This window comes from Rhinolophus sinicus, linkage group LG07 (assembly GCF_036562045.2).
Source record: "Rhinolophus sinicus isolate RSC01 linkage group LG07, ASM3656204v1, whole genome shotgun sequence".
NCBI lineage: Eukaryota > Metazoa > Chordata > Mammalia > Chiroptera > Rhinolophidae > Rhinolophus > Rhinolophus sinicus.
In genome coordinates this window covers 90,651,339-90,664,168 of record NC_133757.1, presented here as the reverse complement: position 1 = coordinate 90,664,168, position 12,830 = coordinate 90,651,339, and the positions used below count along the sequence as shown (strand labels likewise).

The 12,830-nt window shown below is 38.3% G+C and overlaps 1 protein-coding gene across 6 annotated transcripts in view; it reads right to left on the bottom strand.

Annotated features, from left to right (window-relative positions):
• Window positions 1-12,830, bottom strand: part of KLHL2 (kelch like family member 2) — a 95,895-nt gene that overhangs the window by 45,271 nt on the left and 37,794 nt on the right. For 5 of the 6 annotated variants that reach the window (XM_019744634.2, XM_074338283.1, XM_019744635.2 and 2 more), the window contains one exon: window positions 6,741-6,862. The exons of the other annotated variant lie outside the window; for it this stretch is intronic. In XM_019744634.2, coding sequence (XP_019600193.1) covers window positions 6,741-6,862 — 122 coding nt within the window. The remainder of the gene's footprint in view (window positions 1-6,740; window positions 6,863-12,830) is intronic. 6 annotated transcript variants of the gene reach the window in all.

Below are 12,830 nucleotides of genomic sequence, written 5' to 3'. Positions count from 1 at the left end.
TAGAACACTGGACAACATATAAAAGGTGCTCCATTCATGTTTAATGAACTATCACTGAAAAGTGGAATTCATCAGAATCGATACTGGCAGTGGGAAAATGGGCATGCTCAACAGCTTCAAAGTAGGAAAGAGCAAGCCACACATAAAAGGTGGTCAAATGGTTATTAACCCTTACCTGGTCTATCCTGGTCTAGCCACAGATCTTAAAAGTCTTAAATCTTCAAGTTAAGTCCAATTCAGTCCTAAACTAATCCTGACCAAGACTGCAAAGTGCATTAGAAGCTTAATCAGTGTTTATGGTCTGTCATTAATCTTGTTGCCCTAAATGTGGTGTGCTCCCCAGAGCACCCTTATGCCTACCAAGATACAATGTGAGGCCTACGGGCCCATAGGACTGGGCACAGCCCCAGATCCTGGGTTTCCTGTCCAGTTCCCTAATGGGAACACAGACTCTCCACAACCCCAAACTTACGTGGCTGTAACCATTACAATTACCCAGCCCTTACCAAATCTCTTTCCAAACAAGCGAGAACACAGGAGCTGTAGGCTTGAGTCATTGTTCACCCAGTGCAACTTTTCCTGGATCTAAGATTCTGCCATCAGCCTAACAGCAGGCACTACCACCACCATCACCATCACCACCACCACCACCATCACCACCACTACCACCACCACCACCATTAACATCAACACCACCACCACCACCACCACCACCACCACCCCCACGACCACCAATACCACCATTAACATCAACACCACCATGAGACTTCAGCACGTGCAGCACCTCATTCAAACCTGAATTTGTCACTCATCCTCAAACATTTTACTTTGGACTACATGCTCCCCTCAGTTTAAAAACTATTTACTAAGTGTGTGCTCCCCTATCAGTGCCCCTATTCCTGGTCCCATTCATTTATGACTCAAGCCTCAATTTTAACTAGGCTTTTAGTGAGGTCCCAGCATGTCTCATCTCTACATAAACCCGTTATCTAATGACTGATGTTCTACAAACTCTCACAGAAGAAAGAACAGAATTAAGCCCTTTTATAAACAAGAATATGAGGCTCAAAGAAGTTCTGGAATGTGGACAAGGTCACTTGGTATTTAAACAGCAAAGCAAGATTCAAATCCAGTCTAAACCTATACTCAATCCATTATGCTTGGTTCCTTGTTCACTGTTTATAGCATCAGGACCAAGTGAGTAGTTAGCAGTTACTCCACCAATGTCTGTTCAACTGATAGGATGTCTTCAAAATCATTTTTAAGAGAAATGTCCATCTAATGCGAATCTCATTGCAATGTTTATCTACACAATTCTGCAATACACAGAGCAAACGCACCCTTTACAACCTCTGCTTAACCTACTCACCTGACTAACCAACTCGCCCCACTCCCCAAAGTGTACTCTCTAATATGTTTGTATATGTACTTCCGCCCCTCCAGCTGAGTTGCATTTTATCAGCTCATACATGTTGGATTTGCTCCCAAATCTGTTTATGACACTTGCACTTGTTATTGAAATTACATAATTTAAATACATGCAAGCCAACGAAATGTGAGTGTAAAAAGAGAGCTGTTTCTATGAAAGCTAAGTTTATTGCTTTAGAATCATGACCAATGTGTTAAAGCAAAAAGAAAAATTTTTTTATCAAATTAGACGTGGGAGGAATTTGAAAGAGAAATTGTATAATTCGAAGATGACTTTGCACTGAGATTTCTTTTCACGTATCTCAGTTCTTACTGCACTTAAAAAATAATGGAAAATGAGAATTGACGCATCTGTGTGGTATGGTATGTGCAAGAAAGAGCCTGCGGCTCTCCAAGCACCTGACCGTACTTAGTTTTACAACGAAAGACTGACATACAATTGTACAGTTACATGTTTCAGGTTAAAATAGAATATTTAGGGTATACAGCACATATTTTCTTTTTCAATTGTTTCTCCACTTTAACATCCTTTTTTGTTAAGTGCTCAGTCACATCAATAGCCTCCTACTGTGGAAGCTCCTCCTTTGGGATGCCTTCCTTCAAGAAACCCTCGTGGACAAAACACTGTACAACACACTGCTAGCACTTCCTGTCTGAAACAAATAAAAACAACCTGCCCTACACCACCAATAAAATGGACACACTATGTTGAATTTTCTACTGTACTGAGATTGTGTCAAACACTCTGATGGGTTCATTACCAATAATTAATTTTAAACCTCTTGAAAAACTCTCATTTAAATGTTCCTTTTTTAAAAGGATGAGATTTTTCTATTTCAAATAATCTCAATTTATGCAACATATAAGTTTCATGAGCTATTTAACAGCTGTCCATTCAATGTTATCAGATGCTTATTAAAATCTTCTGAGATGATAAAAGATCTAATTTAGACAGAACCTGTGGATGAACACACATTAATATGGAAATAGGAGCATTTACTTACATTTGGCATTATCTATTAACATCCTTACCTTTGTTTTTCACACTTACAGCAAGTGAAAAATCTTACCTACTTTTAGCAAACCAAAACAAATACCCAAAAGCTGAGAAGTCAAAAATGTAACAAAACCCCAAATTTAGTAATGAAGTAAATGTTTAAAAATTCAAGATCCTTTAGGACTCTGCAAAAATGTTAATCAACAAATCATATGAAGAAGAGTAAATTTTCAATAATTTTTGGATAATGAAAAAATGTTTTTCAGTTATAAGGGTATTTTTATTTTCAAACTAATAAACTCTCTTTTTAACAATACCAGTTAATGACAACTTAGTAGTTGCTGCATGATGTTGAACTAATTACTTAATCTTCCTGAGCTTCCTCATTTGCAAAATGGAGTAATACCTATCTAATAGGGTGGTGAATAGCAAATGAGACATATGTAAAATGCCCAGCATGTGGTTGAAAATAAACCCATGTGAAAACCCTTCATATACCAAGAGTGTCAAATAAATGTATACAAGTGGACACTTTGCTCAGCGTTGCGCAAGCAGTAGTTTGCCGTAATCAGAAGTGTCTGGACGCTTTGAGTACCTCTTGTAACTGCAGAAGTCAAACGTGACTTGTATTCATCTTTTGTTATTGGTATTCATTGAGTATTACAATTTTAATAGTTTTTTCCTTTCTTTAAATGTGTATACATTTTTGGCACCCCCAGTATGTATGTATGTATGTATGTATGTATGAATGTGTGTTGAGGGAGAGATATAGATATATAGATAAATCTCCAAGTATTCTTAATAGTGAAGGGTGGGGGGGGGAGACAAAGTACATGAAATCTCTGAAAGTGCATGCAAAATTATGTGCATAAATGCTTATGTGCACTTTACTTGGGTTTTTTTAATCAGATTCTCAAAGGAGTCCATGACCCCAAAAAGTTTAAAAGCCTACTTTATAGTAGGCTTTGGCTTTATTTTCTCTATTCTCAAATTTATAAAGTTTATAAAATTTGATTGGAAACTCAACACAAGCTAATTTTAAATTACTTACAACAACAAAAAGTTCAAATAAAAGATATGTATTCTCCTTTCATTTCTCTTTTAAAAAATGAACAATTTCATTTGGCTGAAATTATTCCCCAACTTTGCCATAAATAAAATACCTAAACTCAAAACCAAAGTTTAAAAACCTAAACAAAAAACAACAACAACACACACACACATCAGGGAAACCCTTAACAGCCAAGAATTAAAGCCCTATTACTTGTGTAATGAAGTAATAATTGTTCCTTCTTCGGAGTTAATTTTTCAAACTACTTTATTGTCTCATTCTAACTCAAAGTTAACAACTTTCACTTCAAACTATTATTACAAATACACACACACACACACACACACACACACACGGTGCCAAAAAATGTACATACTTTTAAGAAAGGAAAAAACTGTATTAGAATTGTAATACTCAATATATACTGATAACAAAAGACGAATACAAGTCATGTTTGACTTCTGCGATTACAAAAGCTGCTCAAAGTGGTTACCATCAGCATAATTTTAAAACAGTTTTTTCCTTTCTTAAAATGTATATACTTTTTTATGGCACCGTGTGTGTGTGTGTGTGTGTACTCGTGTATTTAATCTGTGTAATGGATACTTTACGCTATCACAGAAGGGACCCTACACTAGGAATCAGGGAAACCAGGGTTATGGTCCTGTTCTGTCACTGACTGACGCAGATGGGCCTCAGCAGTCTATAGCACTATGATTCTACATAAAAACATGCAATCCCACAACCAAAGACTGATTAAGATACCGGTTATGCTTAAATTGTACTTTATTACTAAAACAGAAACTTACAAAAAGGGAGGTCACCTGACAAGAGATTTGATTCTAGGTCTAATGAGAAAACATACCTAAAATAATAAACCTTTGAATTATAGACAGTTCTGTCCCCAGTTGGCACTCTCAAAGCAGGCATACTCAGAGCGGGGCTTCTCGTTGCGGCCATTTCAAACTTGAGCTTAACATTAATAAGAACAGCAGATACCTCCACCATACAGTCCTTTCCTTAAGGTGAACAGCACTTACAAGACAGATTTAACAAAGTACAAACAGACAAAAATTCACTAACCAGAGAAAAAAGCCATTTGGTATATCTTTGATAGGTAGACCCTTATTTTGCATCTTATTAAAAAATACTTGTTATGGAAAAGGCAGTTTATTTTCATTTTCAATTTTATTTCCATACTGTCTTTTCCAAAACAAGCATTTTCCAATGGAATATAAAATAAGGCTTTCCGTACCAAGATACCCCTGTGCTGAAGAAACATCGCTCTCCCCCACCCAAAAAAACAAACATTTAAGTCTGCCAAATACAACTCACTGAATGTATGCCTGTAAGAGCAGCACACTATACACAAAAGGCAAATTAGCATGGCAAGAGGCTTTCTGAAAGGCTGTGATGATTAGTATTTCAGGACTAGAACGTGACAGTTATTAAAAGAAACATGAGAGGCAGGCAGTCTCCCAGTTCCTCAGGCCCGTGTCTCCAGCACAAGAACCACTACACACAGCATTCACGGCAGAACTCACAAGAGCTAGTCTCTCAGGCCTAAGGCATCTTTTGCAATTTTCCCCTGTGCGGTGCACTGTGGGAATCAAAGAAACCAATCAGTAACTCCTTTGTTGAAGGTCAGACAGAGGGCACAAGGAGGCCTATGCACTCAAATGAATAAAAAGAGGGAGCAAAAAGAAACCCAAGATAAGATCTGGTTGAAAATAATGCCCCAGATCCAACAAATAGCATAACTGTACAAAAAACACCAGAATGAGATGACATGTTGGTACTGTTATGACATGACATGTACCGAACACTTTTCTCCATGTTTTAAAAACAAAACAAAAAATGTTCACCTAGCATCTGATTCACACCTACATAGTCGACTTCAACGTCAACAGAGGTTTTTCAAATGCCTTACCTCATGAACAGGACTTCCAAGCAAAGGCTAATGAGATCCCTTGCAGGAAAGATCCCGCAAGGAGGCCTTAATCAAAGTCAGTATTTCAGATTTAACAAAAGCATGTCTTAAGTTAAAGTGCAAAGATTTCAGTCTCTACATTCCAATATTTTGTAACATATTTCAACTAATTATAAAGAACAAAAGATTGAACCCACAATTTCCTATTTGTGCAAGTAGAATTGAGATTATTTCTTAAGAAGTTAATCCTAATTCTTTTTGTGGTCCTCAAAACAGTTTACCTGTTGGAAAAAGTATATATGAATGAATGAATGATGAATGAATGAAGACTTTTAGATGGCAATTTGGCATATCTATCAAAAATTAAAACAGGCATGTACCCTTTGATCCAGCAATTACATTTTGAGGAATCTATGCCATGAAATTTTTGGATGCAGAGAAATTCATTCTCTGCAGCATTTTTGCAAAGGTGAAAAATCATATATGCCGATTAACATAATGGATACCACACAAAAGAATGAGCTGGACCCACATGTACTTACGTGTAAAGAACTCCAAGATACCTTGTGCAGTGAAAAAAGCAAGTTGCAGAACAACAGGTATAGTAAAAATATATTTATGTCAAGAAGTGTGGTGTGTGTGTGTGTGTGTGTGTGTGTGTGTGTGTGTGTAACTGCATAGAAAAGGGTCTAAAAGGATTGACACCAAACAGTGGTTATGCTCTGGAGAGTGGATCAATGTGTGTGGCTTGGCATGGGCATGAAGGGAAGAGCAATTTTAAAGAGGGACTTTCACTTTCTACTCCATATACATCTGTACTATTTAAATACATCACATATATAAAACATTTGTTCTCTATAGAAAGTATGAAAGATGCAATGTCAAATTTTAGCTAACCTAAAGCTAAACCTTTAGCTAAACCTTTAGAAGCACTAAAAGAGGACGCTGAAATAATAAAAGAAGTAAATGCTGTTGGTAGTCAAAAACATCCTTTGTAGATTTCAACCTTCAAGGGAATAAAGACAAATGTGGGCAGCATCAATCAGTAGTTATAAATGAATATGACAGTGTTTTCATAAAAAAAGAAAAAAAGAAAAAAAACAAGCATCATTCAGAAACTAAAGGAGTTGTATCTTAGAACTTTAAGAATATAAAAGATATTGAAATCAGAAACATTATTAAAACGATATCATCGTTCCAAATATCTCTGAGAGATACAGTTTCAACAACAAATTCTGTTACTCTGGCACAAAATGTGCATTGGGTAGGTAGGTTCTTTTGATTTAAAAACCTGGCATGTATAAAGCGCTAAGTGGTATGGTGTTTACTCTTACCTGTACATTTTCTTCTGTAACCTGGATTTCAGCAGTGTAAACATAATCAATTAGCATCCTCAGGGTCCAGCCATCTACCTCTTTTATTCGAACTCTCTTTGCTCGGCTCTCACTCATCTCACCTAGAATACAAAGGAGTAAGGGTGATGCAACAGCAAGACGCTGCTGTGGAAATACCAATGGCAAGCAGATTGGTCCATTTTCTTGAACACTCCCTGTATTCAGTAGGCAACACAGTCAGCCTCTTTTTGCAGGCCTAAAACATTCTGCTACCACCCCTAAAAGCTTACCTGAGCAAACCATAAAATGTACTTCTGTGACCACCTGTACCTACAAATCACAGCACAACAATGAACATGCCACGTGTCCAACTGGATGAATAGTGATACTTGTGGCATTACAGCTTCAGCACCTGATGCTGTCCGTGCTTTTGTTTTGGCCCGTGCTTTTGGGCAGTTTGTTTTCTTTTTAGATTACTGCTCAAGACCAGAAGAGTCACAGTGGCACCGCCGTTGGCTAACAGCAATGAGCACTGGCTGGAAAAGGCCCATTGGGTTAGCAGCAACCATTCAACAAGCACAACCAATGCCTGCCATGGACGCGCGCGGCCTGCGCTGAGCCCAGAGGCTCTGCACAACTCTGCACTGGGCACAGAGTTCCTGCACAACTCTCATGCAGGAAACACTCAGAACACAAATTCAGGAAGATGCTGAGGGAATGCAAGAGAAAAGAGGGATTAGAAAAGGGTTAGTCAATTGCAAAGGTTTGTTACAGCGACCTTCTAGACCAAATCCATTCCTGTTTGTCATCTGCGGTGACTTCATCTTCAAGTCGTTTCCAAGCCAGCATTCACTACTAAAGCCAGTGCCTTCTACACCACTGCCTGCTAAGAAGTGCTTCAAGACCTTCCACCCCATACCAATGAACCAATTAAGTATTCAGGGATTATAAATAAGACCCTCTCTTACGGAAAGAAACAAGGAAGCAGACAGGTGAAGGGATGGCCCCTAAACCAAAGGGACTTACGGAGAGTAAGAAGCAGGTTTATGTGCGGACAACAAAACGACCCGAGAAGACGTAAGTAATCGAACGGTGGAGAAAATTTCAATTAAAAACAAGGGCAGTAAAAACAATACTGAGTGCTATGGAATACCTTAGCAAAAAGGTTTGATTCTAGATTTCATCAGGTTTTAAAGATAAAAGAAGCAGCATGAAAAACGATGCCTCCAACCCTCACCTTTACCTTAAGCAGGCATCTCCTGTTAGAAAAGAAACACAATGGCCTCAAGATTTCTTCAAAGTTCATTAATTTTTCAGATACAGTGCACTGCTTGCGACGGTAAACTATTAGAAAAGCCTATGGGAATCCATAATTACACAAAATTCCTTTGCAAACACAGAGCCTGGAAGGAAAAAAAATAGTAATAGTGATATATATTTAACAGTGTGCTTCCCTGGAGATTACCTCTGACAAGATCTCAGAAAGAAGCTGTTCTCCTAAGAGCTAAAATACCTTAAAAACTACCCTGCTACTTCCCAAGGGAAAAATATCTATCAGTATCACAAGGGAAAGGAGATAGTTAATGAGAAAAAGGTACATATGCCTATAGAGCAGGAAGACAGGGGACTGGGTTATGTGTCTGCTGTTACAGAACATATTTCTTGTCCCCCTTAAAAAAGGGGAGGGAAAAGAGGGTTGAGGAACATGGAAAAATTGTTCTTCATCTGCATATCTACTCTCTCTGGATCTTGTAGCTAGACGAGATTTGTATCACCTTGGATGCTCTTCTGTGCCAAAAGTGAAGACACTTAGGTGATTCCCACATGGACATCTGACATTAGACACATCTAATCCATCCACAGAAGCCCTGCAGGACGGGGGGCCACACAAACACAAAGCCATGTATCAAGTTCTCAAGGAGACTCTCCCCTCAGGATTTAGGCAAGACTTAGCTTAAACGAAAGTCGGACTTTAATTTATATATGTAACTGAAAAACAGTCCCCTGCCAGCAGCTTTTAATGTTATAGTTTTTAAAGTACTGCTGTAAGAAGTACTTTGCTAATTCATACATTCCTTATGTCGTTTTTAATATAAATTGTTTCTCTCCCCCAGAGAATTGTATCTACCTACTTTCACCAAATTCAATTCCAATCATATACTGTTTCAGAAACATTTTCATCTTTATTTTTCCTATTATTTTACAAAAGCAGTAATAAAAACAAACAGCTTGCCACAGATTGATTGCATTAATAGTTTAAAAATTGCAGTAACTACTAAAAATCAAAACACTAAAGAAAGCTGTAAAGGCTGTTTCGATCTAATTCTAGTTGTTACATATGACCTTAGCTACTGCCCTTTGCTGCGTTCGTAGAGGAAGTCTTCACACAGTATGGTTTTGTGAGATTTATTTTTGATAATGCATTTTAAAAAGGTATCCAATGACACTGCAGAGAGTTCATCTTGTATGGGTTTTAACTTCCCATAGTCCCTCTCTCAGATTAGTGTTCTGTGTCTGTGTTTTGATCATGTAGAACTCGGAAGCTCTACTAGGATACCCACCCACTCACCAAAACCCTGAAATCATCCCTGACTCTCCTTATTCCTTAGGCACCCATCCCACCGTTCACCCAAACCTGCAGAATTAACCACAGATACATCTCACATCAATACCCCCCCTCCCCCGTCATCCCCTCAATCCCTTCTGCCACTGTGCCATGGCGGTTCCCATCACCTCTTGCCAACACCACCACCACAGTAACCTCCTAATTCTCTCCTTACTTCCAGTGCAGACTCCACGGGTCTGACTACGGCCCTCAGAAGCCTTCCGCTGCTCCCCGTCCAGGCACACAAGCCCCTTCCACAGCCGCCCCTGCTTTGCTATCCAGCCTCCTCACTCTCTCCCACTTCTAGTCTCAAAATATATCAAGAAGGAACTGTGCATAGTTTCCCACACACACTGAGCAATTTCCTACCTTGATGCCTCTGTTGAGCTTTGCCCTGTTTGTCTCCCCATACCCTCATTCCCCAGGCTAATCCCCACAATTTCTTCAAGATTCAGCTGGAATCTTTCCAGGTAGCCTTACCTGTTGGTGACCCAAGGCTGGGTTAGGCTCGCACCCTGGGTATACTTGCCTACCTCCTGCAGATCCACTCTGTCGTAATAATAGCTAGTTCTCCCCACCTGGATTCTTCAGGGGGATGACGTCTTTCTTATGTCTTTTCCCCACAATGCCTGATGTATGGTAAACATCCAATAAATATTGGTTGGATGAATGAATGACTAGAAGAACGAAAAGTAAGCAGGTGCTAATTTAAGATGTAGCACCTTTACTTCACATAATTAATAACTCTTAAGTTAGTCTGGAACATGGGTATTTGAGCTATGGAAGATTTCAGTCAACATTTACTGAACATCCACTATGCCCTCCAGGCCAAGCTAAGCACTTTCACTAGTGAACACTGAACCATCTCGACTTTTTTTGAGGAAAGAAATGAAGTCCTCCAAATTGTAAAAGGTTAAGGACATATGTATGAATAAAAACATTTCCATCTCAAGGACCTTTAATCAGGACTTGAAGCCCGACACAAACGGCTCACTTTATCCATTCTGAAGTTCTAAAAAGTAAGTAAGTTTAAGAGGGCAAACCCTAAGATCCATTCCAATTTTAAAAATCCTATGGTTCCAATTTCAGTTATTGTTTAGCACATAAAAATATTTGGGAAAAACCATAAAACTATAATACAGAAGCTTTTAGTATGCTGAAACCCTAAGAAGTAATAACAAATTTAGTTGCATTTACTAAATAAAATTTACTCAAGTTCCACTGTCATCTAATCATTACTGCCCTTTGTTCCCTATCGGTCTGGGTTACAAAGAAGCTACTACTGACGTACAGGTATTTTCACTCTGGCAAGCTGACCCGTACGCCCCTGCCAGCCATTCTCTATGGTGGTCATAGTACCTAACTCTCCAATTCTACAACTAATCAAAAGCAAACATGGGAATTGCATTCCTCTGCCAGTTTTTGGTCTAGTTTGTGTAACTTCTGGAAAAATCTCCTAACTCCTAAAACAGAGAAACATAGAAAGAGACAATCCTCCTCCTTCCTTGAGAGGTTAGGGCCACTCTGGCAGGCCTCCTGCATTCAGGAGCAGATGCAATCTTAGGATAAAATTTTTATTGAGCACCGAGGGTGGAGAGACAGAAGGAACTAGATTCCTGATGAAACTCGTAAGCTGCAGGTGCGATCATGACTCCTTTCCAATTATGAGAGAATACAATTCCTTACTATTTACATCAGTTTAAGTGGAGTTTTCTAGTAGGTGCAGACCGAAATGTTCTAACTTACACTCTTCATACGCAATAGCCTATTTCATTTCCTGCACAGCAGTCAGCGGTATCAGAAATGATCCTTTCTTTACCTTTTCGCTCTAACCTTTCCTCCTCTCCCCAATGAGAATCATGAATACAGGGACTTATCTGTCTTATTCATCTCTGTGGTTCCAAAAGCCTACGACAATGCCTAGCACACAGAAGAGGCTCAATAAATATTCCTTGATGAATGAAAGCATGAATCTTAACACAAATAGAACCAGGCACACAACTGAAAAAAACTCATCACTTCTTAAGCATTTAAATGATAATCTATCTTTTCCTAGTCTAATTTACTTCACCGAATAATGTTCAGTGTGACAAAAGAAATCATGAAAAAAAGCACACACACAAAAAGAGTGAAAATTAAAATTCAATATTTCCCACTAGATTTCAGATATTTTAGCCTGTGGCACCAAATAAGCCTCAAATGTATTTGTAAGAGAAACACCTTTTTAAATGCCACATTTGTAACAAACAAGTAATTTAAAAAACACCAGAATTTGACATATTCTTTCTCAAGTAATAGTTAACTTGGTCTTGTTCTAAACTGGCCCATACTTCACCAAGTAAAAACCTGTGACTGTATCACAGAATTACTTTTCATCTCCCTTCTCTACCCAAATACTTGGAACTATGATATGAAGCAGAATTCTTTTTTAGGTGATGTAATTTGAAGCAAAAATTCACCTATGGTTTATAGGACATTAAAAACAAAGGCTAAGAAAGAACACCGGCATATTCCCCATTTCCAGGAGGTGAGTCATGGGAAAACAAAAGAAGAGGAGGGTAACGCCCTGTGCCACTGCAAACACGTCTGCTTACCATTGATCAAGAAAATATAAATATACACGGCCTATGATGGAACGGAAACATAAAAAGTCTATTTGTTGTCCTCTCTATATTTTTTATAACTTTTTTTATTAGTTTCAGGTGCACAAAACAATGTAAAAGTTAGACATTTATCATATCTATCCCTCACACTCTATACTTTTTTATAATAAAACTTTCACAGGGCTTCAAGCCCAACAAAAGAGATAAAGAGACAATGGACTCATAGTCTAGCAAATCTTAAATGAATATAGTATGTACACTAAGCCACCTCTGCCAAATCTCCATCTCTTCTTTACATCATCTCTGCCAAACTGGTAACTACGCAGTGGATTCAGAAGAAGAAAACATACAAGGATTGCCAGACAGGTAAAGAGCATCTGAGGAACCATAAAAGTCTAGTTCTAATCTGGTAAGTACATGAAGAGACGCTCAGCATCATTCGTCATTAGGGAAGTGCAAATTAAAACTACAAGAGATGCCATTTCACACCCATTTAAAGTAGAATTACTAGTTTTAAAAAAAGACAGTGAGTAACAAGTGTTGTCAAGGAAGCTGGGGAAATGGGACCTGTGTGCACTGTTGGTGGGAAAATAAACTGGCACATCCACTATGGACAACAGCATAGCAGTTTTTTAAAAAGTTAAATGTAAATTTACCGTGTGACCCAGCAATTCCACTCCTATATGTCTATCTACCCCCATGAGAAATGAAAATAATTCTCCACGCAAAGAATTACACATGAATGTTCATAACAGCATTATTCCTAACAGTCAAAACCTGGAAACAACCCAAATGTCCATCAGCTGGTGAATGGACTAATCAAAATGTGGTATATTCATACAATGGAATCTAATTAGCAATAAAAAGGAACAAACTGACAAT